This window comes from Tribolium castaneum, chromosome 7, assembly GCF_031307605.1.
Source record: "Tribolium castaneum strain GA2 chromosome 7, icTriCast1.1, whole genome shotgun sequence".
Classification (NCBI taxonomy): domain Eukaryota; kingdom Metazoa; phylum Arthropoda; class Insecta; order Coleoptera; family Tenebrionidae; genus Tribolium; species Tribolium castaneum.
This window is the reverse complement of record NC_087400.1, coordinates 7,318,552-7,333,191: the sequence shown is the minus strand read 5'-3', so window position 1 is coordinate 7,333,191 and position 14,640 is coordinate 7,318,552. Positions and strand designations below refer to the sequence as shown.

Below are 14,640 nucleotides of genomic sequence, written 5' to 3'. Positions count from 1 at the left end.
ACTCAAAATTTTTTTTTATCTAATATAGACATGTCTCATTCATTTATGTTTAAAGCTTTTCGCTTCAATACTGAAAAGGAAATTTAATTATCTCCAACAGCTTTAAAATTTACTTGAAAATTAGTTCCACTTAAAAACCTCGGGTTAAACCCTTGTGGAGAAGAGATAAATGAGAACAAACACTCGCTGGTTGCAACCCAAAAATTTACAATTCTGCAACTTGAAGCTTCTACTAATACAAAAATTTTGCGATCCAAGTGTAAAATTACAGTTTTTTTTACGGTAACTCCAGAATAAAGTCAAAATTTTGTCAAATTATTGGCCAGATTGTCCCTCGTGGCCCAAAACAGTTTCGATTAATTACAAAAACTGGCCATTGCATATAAACAAACATTACCTATACCGTTAGCAAAGTCTGTTCAGCAGCGCCTGTCGGTGCGACAGAGACGCCTCCAACTCCCCGTTTACTCCCGACAAAGACACCATCATCGATGGTGGGAGTTGTTGATACCTGTAGAGTTCAGCGGAGTTACTTTAACAACTGCTAACGTCAGGTATAGAAGCGCCGCGAGTGCGTGCGAAAAGTGTGTGAATGTGCGTGCCGGTATATTTTGAAAAAAAAATTCGAGTGAAACGGGTGATAACTTTGGGAGCTTTCCGGAACTGGGGGAGCTTTGGTGCATTTAAATCACCGCCAGTGTGCAGAAATGCAGCCGACCTGAGCCAAGTTTAGTGAGAATTTTAAAAAAGGGATACAGGATGTTCAAAGCAAGGTTTGTGCTTTTCATTTTTGGGCGCCTACAAATTTGGAATAAATAAATTTACAAAATAATAATAGAATCAACTGTTTTTTTCTCACATTTACATTACGATTTTCTACTTTTACTAACTCACCCCGTGAGAGTGAGAGTTTGCGATTTTGTGAATGGGCAATTATTTTTCAAGATTTCACACGAATTGTTCCTAATTGATTTGTAATTCTTTGTCTTTCTACTGTTTCCCAAAAAAATCAAGTTTCGAAAGAGAATGTTAGGAATTCCTGCTATGACAAATTGAATTTATACATCAACAAACTTGTAGAGGAAATAAATACATTTCCGGGTGCATGGCTGCAAAAGAGAGGGAAAAATGTTTTCCTTCATTTAAAAACAGCACGAACTTCAAAGAAAACATCTTAAACATTATGACAAAAAAATTGAAGTTTATTTAAACTATTTTGTACACCAGATTTGTGTTTGTACTGTAATTCTAAAATATTTTCAAATACACATAGGTATATCTAAATAGTTCCCCAAACATATAAATATGTTGAATCGAAATTTAAATAAAAGTAATCTGGTGTACAATTTATACTCCTTGCCGGATTAAATAATCTGATACTATTTTTCATATTTGGGTAAATTTTTCCTATAAAAGTAGGTACGATATTATAAAAACATTCTAATTGTACTATGTAGTTACTTTTTATGGTTTTTGTTTTTTCATTTAATCTCTCGTTTTCTGTAACTACTAACTACATAATATTAAGTATATCCAAGAAAGTAAACACAAACAAATACAAAAAATAAATTTTGAAAACGTAACATAAAATTTAAATTCTCAAGTAAATATAAATACTTGGTATTAATTATTTTAATTGATTATTATTTAATTTAAAACGTTTTTATGTATAGAACAAATAATATTATAGGTATACCTACTTTTTACTTCTACTTTTGGCCAAATATAAAGGCTTTATTGCCCCTTTATAATTTTTGTAAGAAGATAATGTTCGATTTGTTTATTTGCGGAGAAATTATTTATTCAGTTAATGTGAATTTATTAACAAAATTATTTCCGTTTGCATTGTTAACTCTAAACATTTTCTCTTAAATTCATAAACACATGTGATGACTCCTTTGTTCTCCTTTGTTTGAGACTTGCTCCCTAATTTTATCTACTTTGTGACCTGCTTTGCTTTCTTTTGCCACAATATTATTCAAAAAATTAAAATTGCAAACCTTGACTGTTGACACAACAAATGCATTGTTTGCCTTTATTTTCGATTTAATTAAATGACAATGACTGAAACATTCATCGAGAATTATTGCTGGAAGCGAAATTTTAACAGTCAATTACAGCTAGGCCAACTTTCAGTAGCTTCGATAGTGTTGGACATTATTGAATCAAAGCCATTAAAACAGTTTAAATTATTTTCCATAATTAATTGCACAAAGAACACATTTTCCCCACTATTGAAGTATCGATTTTATGCAAACTTTTCCAAGTTTGTGGCAAGTTTGTTCAGTGTTGTAACACGAAAATTACGATTTGTGTGGTTTGGAAGCGAGCTTCGCGCTGGATATTTTTACTTCGAATTTAATAAAAATTGTTAACACGAGTTTTTGTCATAAAAAGACGCTACCAACATGCCTATTTAGCGTAACTACATGTAGACAAACATGCCATTATTTTAATTGCTACTCAAGGGAATATATAGATACATTAATGTCCTTCAGTCCAGTCGTAAAAGGTAATGGTTACTTTTTGAAACTCGGGTAATTAATTTGTGAACATAATAATCGGGAGAAAAATACAAAACAAAGCTTCGTCCGAGTATAAATCCACACTTTGTTAATAATACAGCCACGGCAAACATTTACGCCCCATTTAATTATTCACTTGCCTTTGTATGCGGAAAGCGGCTGAAACAGTAAACATGTTGTGGGTTAGTTGAGCTAATAAACGCCAAATTTTGTAATTTTTTGATTGCATACCTCGGGTTCATTTCCATAACCGTTTCGTTTGACCCTTGTGACTTTCTAACTGTTATTCGATTATTTTTTGATTTACTCGCAACGCTGGCGACAGTATTATGAGATAACTAAATGAGTTTTGCTCGTTATTGCTACCACTTTTGCTTCAACACACACACAATTTTCTATTTGCTTGTGATTCAAGTATCGTACAAGTCACCGTTATGCCAATTTAAATATGAAAAATATCGTCATGCATTATTCACCGATTTTCACTTTCGTCGATCACTTTCGTCCACAATTTTCGGTTTCGACAAAATTCGAAAAAAATTAATTACACCAGTCTACGACTCGAGAGATAATCCGGTTATTTGAAAGGTCAGCCTTGTATCTGCCACTCCAAATCATTTTTTATGGATTTTTTCCGGACAATGGGAGCCGAAATTTGGCCAAATACACCCACTGACACCTTCAAGGTTTCAGTGGTTTAATTGCTCCTTTAGATCACTTTCTATTATTCGACAAGCATCGCGGAATTAATTTGTTGACCACTCGACGAACGCGTGCGGTATTTGCAAATGAGACGGTTTCTCGGCGCCATTTAAAGACAAGAATTTTATAATAAGTCGCACGAAACTATATTTTGATTTGAAATACAGTTAGAAGCCGATTTTAAAAATCGCATTTGCCTTAAGAATTAGTTCAGCTCGACTTTCTTTACGTTTTTCAATCGTTGACATTTGCTCACAACTTGTAATTATTTTGTAGCTTTGCATGTTGGAATAATTATAAAATATGGTTTTATCATTTGATCAACCATAACAAAAAAACTATATTTTAATTGTTTATAGATGAATGGATAAAGGTAATTCGAGGACTTGACTTACTTCTCTGGAATGTGTAACATTTTGTTTCCGTTTGTTGTTTGTGACACGAATATTATCTAATCATCTTTATAACAATTCGCTCATATTTGGCTAACCCGATCTGTTTGTAAACATTTGGACCAATTTTATAGCGTGAAACGATCGGGAACTATCTTTGTGGTTGAGATAACTCACAAAATCAACTTTTGCGAAGAAATTTTCATTATTTTTATATTCATGCAAATGGTTTGAAACACGATACCACTCGACTTTTCCCCTCTTATCTCAAACATTAAAGGAAAAATTCAGAATTTTTATTCCCCCGTTGAGTTTAATAGAGACATTTAAGGCTCTTCGCTCCTTAATGGCCCACACTGGGTCACAAAATTAAACACACACCGATGATTGGCTTAGTTACTTAAAGCTCAGTTTACCGCAATTAAGCATCCAAACGCGTGTATTGTAATTGCCATGCAAATAAGTCATTAATTGAGAAAATTACTTGATAAATCAACATATTTCAGTCGAAAGTGTTGATTTTTGTCGCTATTTTCCAGCTGGGGAAAGTCAACGAAAAGTTTCAGTAGTGGCAATTTCATGCCGAATTTAGCCCGACAAAACCGAGTGGTTTCATCTCAAACTTTTGACTTCATTAATGTGCTTTCTAATTTTAATAAAATACGAGCATTTTCGGCTGGTTCGAGACGAATTTAATTATACGATTGTGTTTACGCTTTGTTTCGTCGATGGAAAATCTTCGACAAGTTTTGGCAGCTTTCCACTAAATTAAGTTCGGATTGGATGAAATAATTCCATTTTATTATCTCTAATTGATTATGACATCATTTGGGTTAATGATTTACTTACCTGCCGCCTGTCTAATTTAATAGTCAGTCATGCCATTAATCCGCATCATAAAATTCCGATCATTTTGTAATAATTGTTATTATTCAATAAAGGACATTGTTTTGAAAAAAGAACTTTCACTAGTGCACTAATCCAAATTTAAGTATCTTGCAAGCGAAATTTTATTGCATATTTATGTAAATAAATCGTTATTATTCATGGCTTTTTATCAGAACATTTTTAAGATATAACTTTCTCGGACTGAATTAGGGCATAGTCGTAAATATTTTTGCACTTATTAGATAGAACATGGTGGTTAATTGCGCGAATAATTAAAAGGAAAATCAACATATGTCTTATTCCATTTAATCCCCTTGTAATTGCGTGATCGGACGCTGAAATAAATCAAGAAAGAAATCAACACAATTTTATTTTTCAAACTAAATAAATACAATTGACACCAATATCACCAAAGGTAAAAAGCCAAAAATTGCATTCCCACCAGACGGACTTTTACACTCATTCTCCAACCTCTCCCATCCACCAATTTTCGGCTTTTTATTCTTACTTTTCCAAATTCTCCAGCTGTGGTAACAGTCACAATTAATTGGGTTTTTCTCAATATTAAGATATTCCAAGTCTGAGACATTGAAAATCTCAATCGGGACACATTCCAACAAATTATCGTAGAGATCAAGTTCGGAAATTCTGGTTTTTCGGAAATTTTCTTGATAGAGATAGGCTAATTTATTATTACTTAGCTGAATCCTGTCGATCACTTCCACCGAATCGAAAATTCCAGGCTCCAAGTATGTCAACGAATTATTTTGGAGGTCCAAAGATAGGATTACTTTGACTCCACTGAACGCATCGAAGTCGATTTGCCTCAGTTTGTTTCCACTTAAAATTAGATTTTCCAAAATTACGTCCTTTTGCGGATTCAGGTGCCAAAGAAATTCGAACGCCAGTCTTGGGAAAGATTGAATTTGGTTGTTTCGCATCGATATGGACGTTAGGGGGGTTCCCCGGAACCACTCACTCCTCCATTCGGAAATTTTGTTATCGTCAATAAACAAATACTCCATTTTCAAATTTCGGAAAACCCAGTCTCCAATCCTTTTAATCCTGTTGTTCTCCAAGTAGAGTGTCCTGAATCCCACCTGGTCAAAAATCCCATTTTCTAGTTCCTCCAACAAGTTCCCGCTTAAATTAAGATCAGTCAGTTCCGGCAAAAATCTGAACGCTCCAGGCTCGATTTTCCGAATTCTGCAGCTAGCGAGGTCGAGATGAGTCACTTTTGGTAAATTACTGACTGAGTTTTTCGTAAGTTTGGGAATATTTTGATGGTGGATTAAGACTTCGCCAAACTGTCCCACATAATTCCTCAGTTCGTTGTCCCTTCGAATTGTTACAGTTTTCTGATCGTTCGTCCCACTTCTCCAATTCAAAACTAACGAAACATTTTCAAACGTTGCACTCGAAACTGGCCCAAAATTGGCCAAAATTGCGAAAACTAGGAGGCGAAAATGATGCATTTTGTACGCGAAACGATCGAAGATTTAGATTCGACTGAGAATAACAACGTAGGACGAGTTGTGCCATATTTATTTATAGGACGTGAAGTTCGAACGCACCAACTCATTCCAATTTTTAATAAAGTTGAACGCTTTTGTTGAGACTTTTGTAAGGAATCTGAGTGGAGTGAACTCTGTATAATTAACCCACTTTCGTACTGTGAAGAAGAATTTTTATTAAAAAAAATACAACAAAAATTTATTCGGTACAATTTTTTTCGATATTTCCAAGTGACACCGTATTTTCCGCGTAAGAATCGTTCTGCAAAATCTTCCAACTCTTGACGCAGCCACAAGTGACCGGATTTCCATCAATATTCATGTTATACCATTTGGTGACGTTCATAAGTTCCAGAGGCAAACACGTCAATTTATTGTTCCCCAATTTGACGTAGGTGAGCGATGTATTACGAAAAATTGAGGGGTTTATGTCTTTTATCACATTATCACTCAATTCGAGGTTATTTATGTACTTGATTGTGTGAAAAAGACCAGTCGGGAGCTCCTCAATTGAGTTATTTTTGAGGTTCAAATACAACAACTCTTTTAACCCTCGAAACGCGTCCGGATCGATTTTCCGCACTTTGTTACTTTCCAAAACCAAGTACCAAAGCCCAGAGCTTCGCATGTCCTGAAATTTGAGGAAGTAATCAAACATGCCACTAGGTAACTCCTCAATCGAGTTAAAGGCCATTGAAACGGACTCCACAGGCGACCCAATAAACCAGTCACTATTCCAAGTCGAAATGTGGTTACCGTCGAGGAAAACATGTCCCAAATGTGGAAGTTCGTTGAAAACTTTATCACCCAAGGTCTCTATCGAATTATTTTCCAAATGAAGCGAACTCAAACGTGACAAGTGTGCAAAAACACCATTTGGAATCACTTTTAAAGGATTTTCATTAATGTAGAGATATTCCATCGCTGGTAAATCCCCAAACGCCCCAGGCTCGATTGTTTCCAAACCACTTGAAATAATACTAACTTCTGTAATATTGGGTAAACGTGAGACTGCATTTTCTGGTAAATTCGGGACATTTTGGTCCTGAATTTTGACGATTTCCCACGGCTGGTTGTTGACATACTCGGCAAGGGTGTTGTCGTAACGAATTCGAACAGGTTTGGTCGGTGCTACTGTATCATTAATGAAGTACACTGTATGTCTCGTAGTTAACAAAATTGTAACATTTTCGTAAGTGGCGCCTTGAATTTGGGGCACAAACAGCACAACCACAAGACACAAAAGCCTTACCATATTGAGAATCTGGTAACGACTGGTCTTATACAAATTAACCTTGATTTGCGAGCTAAAAACAGCATCATTACCACGAAATCAACGTCAGAATTATCAAAGCTAGTTTATTCAAACATTGTTTACAATCATTTTTCAATACAATTCTTTTCTAACTCTTTCATATTGAAGACAACCCAAATGTTGTTCCTTAATTGGATGTCTTTCCACATTGCTACACACCCACAAGTCACAGGATTGCCGTCGAGAAACACGAAATTAATCCTTGAAATGTCAAACACCTCATCCGGGAAACAATTCAAAGTGTTGTTAATTAGAATCAACTGGTTTATATTAATGTCATCAAACACTCCTCCCACGTCTGAAATTTGGTTATTGGTCAAGTCCAAAGTGTTGATACTTTTGACGTAGCGGAACAAATCCTTCGGTAGATCCTTCAAATAATTATCCGCGAGACTCAAATAACCAAAACCATTGACCAGACTGAAGGCTTGAGGGTGAATCTTCCGGATCCGGTTTTGGGACAAAACCACGTGCCAGGCTGCCAACGGAACATTAATCCTTTTAAACTGGAAACCGTACGAGAATGCATTTGCCGGTATTTCCTCGATTAGATTATTGGCTAGAGATAAGGTACCAATGGGAGTGCCCATAAAAACCTCACTCCTCCACCTCGAAATCTTGTTATTGTCCATCTTGAGCACAGTCATTGTCATGTTACTAAACGCCGCACTCCCCATTCTTGAAATTTGGTTATTACTCAAATACAAGGCTTTTAACTGGAGACCTGTAAACACCCCATTTGGTACTTCCTCAATCTGGTTGCTTTCCAGGTTGATAACGTCCAATTTTGGGTCATTTTGAAACGTCCCAGGGGCGATTTTTTTGACCCCACTTGACACCACTGAAATTTGGACGATATTTGGCAAATTGGAAAGGGAATTTTCGCGAAGGTATGGGATATGTTCGTTACGAATCCAGACGATTTCCAAGGGTTGCAAATTAACAAACTCTGCGATCGTGTTAGACGACGCTACGTAAACTTTTTCCATTGGAGTGCGTCCTAGGTAGAAGAGTTTGTTCCATTCTGTTGTTAATAAAACGGTCACATTTTCAAAAGTTGCACTTTTGGCACCATTTACAAGAAAACACGTTAGAATTATCGAAATAATTGAACCGAGCTGAGCCATTGTTGTTTTAAGACTGTTTAAAGTAGGTTTAGTATTGTGACCCTAGAGTTAACCCCGGCTTATCTGTTGTTTTGTCTTAGGACCTAAATAGGAAATTTCGCAACTTTTCCAGGTCATGGGAAGGCAGTTTATTTCGGGAAAAAATTACAAGTTACATCTGGTTTCACTGCAAGTTCTACACCAAGTCACTTTACCGTTTAGTGTTTCATTCAAGTGATCACACGTCGGTTTATTGACGACTTTCGAAGTGCAACCTCTATAAATCCCATTCCTAGACCTATTGTCTACAAAATTAAATTAAATGACATTTTAAACCCACCGTTACTACTAACTAGTGTAATATTGAAGAGTGAAACACTCAGGAATTGTAGGAATCGAAATTCCTTCGTTTTCATTTGAAGCATCACAGTTAGTCATTCTTGCGTTATCCAGACTGGGACTTATACATTTGCCAGGACTTGTAGGATCACAATCGTAGCAAATCAACTCCGAATGAGCTGAATGAAATAATTAAATTTATTTTAATTAAGGTGAATACAAACCTAGCACAAGTAGATGCAACAAAAATACCGCTGCTAACTTCGTCATTTTTGGAGGTGTTTTAATGCAAAACTGTTCGACTAACTTATTTGACTTTAGACCTCCCTTCAAATTTGATAAAACAATTACCAAGAAGAATTTATTATAAATAAAGGTTATCAGTTTTTAGGTCATAGATTACATTTGTTTTTAGCACAACTTTTACACCAAGTGACTTTTCCCGCATAAGTCTGGTTTAAATGAACACAAGTTGCTTCATCAGTTTTTGCAAAACACCCTCTATAGATACCACTTTTTTCCCTGCTTGTTGGATCATCTAAAACCTTCAAAATTACCCGAAACTTGACTTTGCAGTGCCACCAACCTGTGTGATACTCAACAGTGAAACATTCAGGTGTACCAACTTGTTCATGTCCATTTACTTCATCACAAATGGTCGTTTTTACAACGACCTGACTCGGACTAATACATTTTCCAGGACTCGTAGGATCACAATCGTAACAAATTAATTCCGTGTGAGCTAGACTAATTTGTTAGAAAAATTTTAATTAAAGTTATAATTACAAACCCGACACGACGAGATAAAAGAACAACAAAGTTGAGAACTTCTCCATATCGTGTCGTAAACTGAAAACGCAATATTTGAAACTTTGATAACAGTTATTAAAAAACTTTTCATTTCAATTATTACCAACTTAGATACGAAAAATATAACGAAGAGAGTGCAGAGGTTATCAAACAATCACCTCCACTCATCAGTAAACGTTTCGCTTTCTTTCAAAATGCAGCTGTTTATTTTGCTGATAATTTCCGGTTTAGCGAGTTGTAAAAGTGGCATTTTTGACAATGTTTCAGTGTACGTTCGAGGTCTTGATAAGACAGTCGAAGACACGATTTTGATCGAGTTTGATGATAGTCTTGCCCCTCATCTCCAACACAAACCATCAGAGATAATCACAATCAAAGATCAGTTCATCCCAAAACTGGACACCAATTCTGTAGCTAATCTCACAACAGTTCAAAATTTGACTTTGGCGAGAAACGGTATCAGAGATATACTACGTGGTGCATTTCAAAATTTGCCAAATTTGAAAGTTTTGAATTTATCAGGAAATGCGATCGAGGAGATACGAATCGGAATTTTTAATGAACTGCCAATGGAGGACTTATTTCTGGACAACAACAAGATTTCTCGGATTGGTTACAAGGCCTTCAGTCATATGACACTCAAGAAGTTATTTTTGCAAAACAATAAAATCTCTCGATGGAGTAAAGATTGGTTCGCTGACAGTTCTGTGTCTCGTTTGGACTTAAGTTTCAATTTAATTGAGGACTTACCTCCGAATTCGTTTCATTTAATGTCGAAACCGGTCAATGACAGCATGAGTCTTATCTTTACTGGTAACCAGTTGAAAAAGATCAACAATGACGTTTTTAATGGCGTGGAGAGATTTCAACGGATTTTTCTCGATGGTAATTTAATTGATCGCCTGAGTCCTGGTACTTTTAACGGTGTTAAGCACATAAATGTTTTAAATTTAAACAATAACAGTTTGTACGATTTGAATAGCGACGTTTTGAAAAGCACTCAGGTCGATATTCTCATGTTGGAGGATAATAAACTGAGATGTCTCTCGACGGACATTTTCCGAATGGAAGAACTTGATATTGATGGTAATCCGATCACTTGTTTCTGTGTGAAAAGTTGGCTAGCGTGGAGGGACATTCATAGCAATCCATCCATTTATCATATAACTAATTTAGAACAAGAATGTATCTGATTGAAATAGGAAAATAAATTGTCTTGCCAATCCGAGTGTTATTTGTAACCAATTGGGTCTCTAACGACTGAGTTTTATGTTGTTTTAAACGGAGAAATGTTAGACGAAACGGCGTCATAAATTTTCAGCAGTCTATTTATAAAACTTTTTCTGAAGGTTATTTAAAAATTTTCTAATAAATGCTATTTGCCTGGAATAAGCCATGCAAGTGCCATTATTGGCTTCATGATCCTATTAAGAAAAAATGGCTTTGATTTTTCCTAAGCAGCTTATGTAAACAATACACAATGAAAGCAAAATTCCGATCAATATAAAACTCCCCCAGGTCCGCCTAGTAAAGACAATAAATACTGAACTTCTCCTCTATAATAAATGTATTCGTTATCGTAAAAGCAAACTTGACATGAATAAGGATCCGTTCCAACAAGCGTTCGATTGTCTTTTGTATCCAACTATGTAACAACACTGATTGAGACGTTTTTGCTATCGATAATCAAACCACCCTTAACTATCTGAATTAATTACCAGCAGTGCGGTTGCTTCGAGCCAAATTGGATTAACTTTCTTGTTTAATTGTAGCTCCTTGGCCACATTCGAACCAACAAGTGTCCCTCGGGGACACGAAACTATGAATTTTTTCTCGTGTTTGAACGAGTAATCTGCTTGTTCAAAGTTTGAAGGTCCCTTCAACCGTAAATCACGACTACCATTTGACTAAATTAATTTCCGGCTAATTGTTACACTTCCTGTGATGCATTTGCAGAACTGTGTCTGTAGAACGTTATTTTAATCAAAAGAGGAAACTTTGCCACGAAATTATTTCCATTTGGGACCGTTTGTAAACAAGACACGTTACGTGTCTGAATTTAAAATCAAAATTTTAACTTATATACATTTTCGTGCACACGACTTCAACGAGGAAGTTGTGCTGAATACAAATCTTTTTCTTGATCCCGGAATTACGAGATGACAACGGAAAAGGAAAGAGTTGTTCCCACTTGTAGCTAAATTTTAACTGAGTGCTGGAGCGCACGCGCTAGGGTGGGGAAAATAGCATAAACCCTATCTGTACGATTTTGCAACTTGTCTATTCAATTTCAGAGCAGATTAAAAGTGAAATATCATACGCAAAACGTTGTGGTAAATCGACTTAAGCCTCGTTACAAGTCATGCATATCACAATTGGGTCAATAAGAAGAGCTTGCATAAGAAATATTAGCAAATTGCGATCCGACTCGAAAGAAATGTAACTGTGTCATAAAATCTGTTTATTTCTTCTTCCAGCTCAGGTTGTAATTTATCGACAAACCTAATTACTATAATTTCCCCGGGTAACTGTTATGTGGGTACCCACGAACGTCTTTTTCATCCGGATTACCATTGTATTAAGCTCGATTAATGATAATAATACGGGTATAGAAAGCCGATGCATTTTTATTATTGTTTGCTGACCCTTACCGATGCGAATTGCTCTTGACCTTTCGGCATACATTGTGAAAAATGTTTATATCATCGAACTTTCACTTATTAAAAGCATCGGAAGGACGTGGTGGGTCAAAAGAGCATTTTTATTGACGTAATATTATCGAACCCGGAACTATTCGAAATAATTTCTATCAGAAAGTGAAAAATTAAATCTTTTTCGCGCTCCGATGCTTACACTAGATAGCGGAAAAAATACTTTTTCGGAGCTAAAAGTAGGACAAATGCATTAATTGTTCTCACTGTTAATGCGTCAACAGTAGCCGTAGCTGTTGCAGCAGCGGTACAACAATAATTATTTTTTCCATGATTTTTTTCACTTTTATCAACGTATACAGTTATTTTCTTGTATGTTGGTATTGTTATTTAAACTGAATAAAGAATACCCACAGCGCTATTATCCAGCGCTAAGAACTAACAGTATTTGCTCAAACCGTAAAGTCATCCAAATCGGTTATAGCTATCACAGTCCGTCAATATTTTTTATACAAAAATTAAGGTTTGATTTAACATTTGAGGCAATCAGGTCTCAAAGACCATTCACGTATCAGGTGCAATAAATAACTCGAAAAAGCGATAAATCTGTCCGTCTTTTCGAGGCAATTAATCGTCTCAATTAAAAAGGAAGCTTCGGAGACGCTCAGTTGCACAAACCTTGACCCTCAGCAATCGTTGATTTTTCCCTCGTCGATAAATTAAAATTCAAAAGTTTCGGGTGAACATAATACCTCCCTCAGCTGTCTCCATCAACAACATAATTCCCTCGAGACACCAAATTTATTTAAATTTATTCCGCGATACGAAACACAATAACGCTAACTTGGAGTGAAATATAATAACGATGGCATTATTTGAATATGATTTGTCTAAATTTGCTGACGCGACCTTGGCAATTATGTGTGATTATAGGTAATTTTTATTTTACTTCCTTGCCTTCAAAAATTACGACACTTCATTAGTCGAGGAAGAAAGTTTGTTTTGTTGAATTTTTCGACCATCTCTTTGATGGGAAAGTAGGTGGGAAGGTTTCTAAGATTCGTGATAATAGAATGCATCACTTGTAATTGTATCTTGTTTGGATTTATCCATTTGTATTTGTTTTGGTTGAGTAATATGTAACGGTTGCATAACATACGCAATTATTGTTTTGCTCGTCAAACAAAACAGACTAATGGTTGTGAAAAAATTTCTCAAACCCCCTGTAATTTTTCCCAGCCATTACTCGCACATGTCGTCGATTACCCATCACAAATCGTTATATAATTTCAACTTTGTTCCACAAACTCAACCCGGATGTCAAGTAAATACTCGACAATGAACATTCCTCAAATTCAATGCATAAACAACAGTTAGTTGTTGGCACAGTTCCAGCAGAAACCACATAATGGTTCCATACAAATTTTGCATTTCCTTGAGACATCACCGATAAAAACCTAACAGTTTCCCCTGATAACTTCCATTGTTTGCTGGCTTAATCCCAACTTCGAATCCCTTGCGATTGCTCTTGACGTGTTTTATTTATTAGCAGTCTTTGCTTTCTGATTAAACGTTAACTGGACCGAACTATTGGCAAATAAATAAATGGCTTAGGACTTAGGACAAGCGAAATGTGCTCGAAAAACTGTTTCACTGGAAACTGCGATAGGAGGAATAATTTTGTTGAGTTTGGTTTTAGTGGCGAGAGAAATTGTTCTGTTTGCTCTAATTTATGCAGATTTCGGCGGGAATGAACTGGCGAGCTTATTCGAGGGATTTTGCTAACTAACGAGGATCACAATGAACAAATGTTGGAACAAGGTTAATTATTAAAAAGTTTGTAAAAATATTGTTATGTTCGAAAAGCTAATAAATACCAATTAACCTTTAAATGAAAATTATTTGATATACAAACCATTATACTGTTTGCGCTAGTAATGTATGTTGTGAATTGCACATAAATAAAATGAAATTACAGAAGGGTGTGAATTAAGCGAAGAAAATTAAAAATCGCTCTCGACAAAGGTAAAAATTATTTAAAATTCATTAAACAAACCTTTGTCCTGAGAAGGCTGTCTATAAATAGTTGACAATTATTAAAATTTGCGGTCATAAAACCATAATTCAGGGACACAGCTATCATTACTCGCCAAACTTGTATTTATGTTACTTTTCTGTGATTTCCTTATTGCAAGGATTAAAAATTTTCAAGGAAAGTGGTCAAAAATTGCCGGAAAAACTATGCGTCTGCTTCTTATTTTGTGTCTACTGTTTTTATTTGTTATGCATTTTCTCTTAGGAATATTTATTTATTAAATCAACTCTTCCTATTTGTACAATTAAATCAGAGCTGCTTTACAAAAACCTTTTAAACCACTCTCTCGCATCACGAAAGGCG

The 14,640-nt window shown here is 35.5% G+C and overlaps 2 protein-coding genes across 4 annotated transcripts in view; one reads left to right on the top strand and one right to left on the bottom strand.

The window, feature by feature from the left end:
* Nucleotides 1-521: 521 nt before the first annotated feature.
* The window catches only part of LOC657955 (uncharacterized protein), a 44,361-nt gene continuing 30,242 nt past the window's right edge, over nucleotides 522-14,640 (top strand). The window contains exon 1 of the mRNA XM_008193021.3: nucleotides 522-773. Within this exon, the coding sequence (XP_008191243.1) occupies nucleotides 760-773 (14 nt within the window). The 5' untranslated portion in view covers nucleotides 522-759. The remainder of the gene's footprint in view (nucleotides 774-14,640) is intronic.
* Nucleotides 4,861-9,687, bottom strand: LOC135266666 (leucine-rich repeat-containing protein 15-like). 3 transcript variants are annotated; one of them, XM_064357814.1, is made up of 5 exons: nucleotides 9,572-9,687; nucleotides 9,368-9,523; nucleotides 9,006-9,319; nucleotides 8,796-8,960; nucleotides 4,861-8,747 (listed from the first exon to the last, which is right to left on the bottom strand). In XM_064357814.1, the coding sequence occupies exon 5, from the start codon at nucleotides 7,274-7,276 to the stop codon at nucleotides 6,221-6,223; it is 1,056 nt and encodes a 351-aa protein (XP_064213884.1). In that variant the 5' UTR covers nucleotides 7,277-8,747; nucleotides 8,796-8,960; nucleotides 9,006-9,319; nucleotides 9,368-9,523; nucleotides 9,572-9,687; the 3' UTR covers nucleotides 4,861-6,220. The 3 variants fall into 3 exon arrangements, with proteins under 3 accessions (XP_064213884.1, XP_064213882.1, XP_064213883.1); XM_064357812.1 differs by having other exon boundaries at nucleotides 7,364-8,747; XM_064357813.1 differs by having other exon boundaries at nucleotides 7,364-8,740.

What these genes read in the sequence shown, in the direction of transcription:
- LOC135266666 (XM_064357812.1), bottom strand. Translation starts at nt 8,463, where the DNA reads ATGGCTCAGCTCGGTTCAATTATTTCGATAATTCTAACGTGTTTTCTT.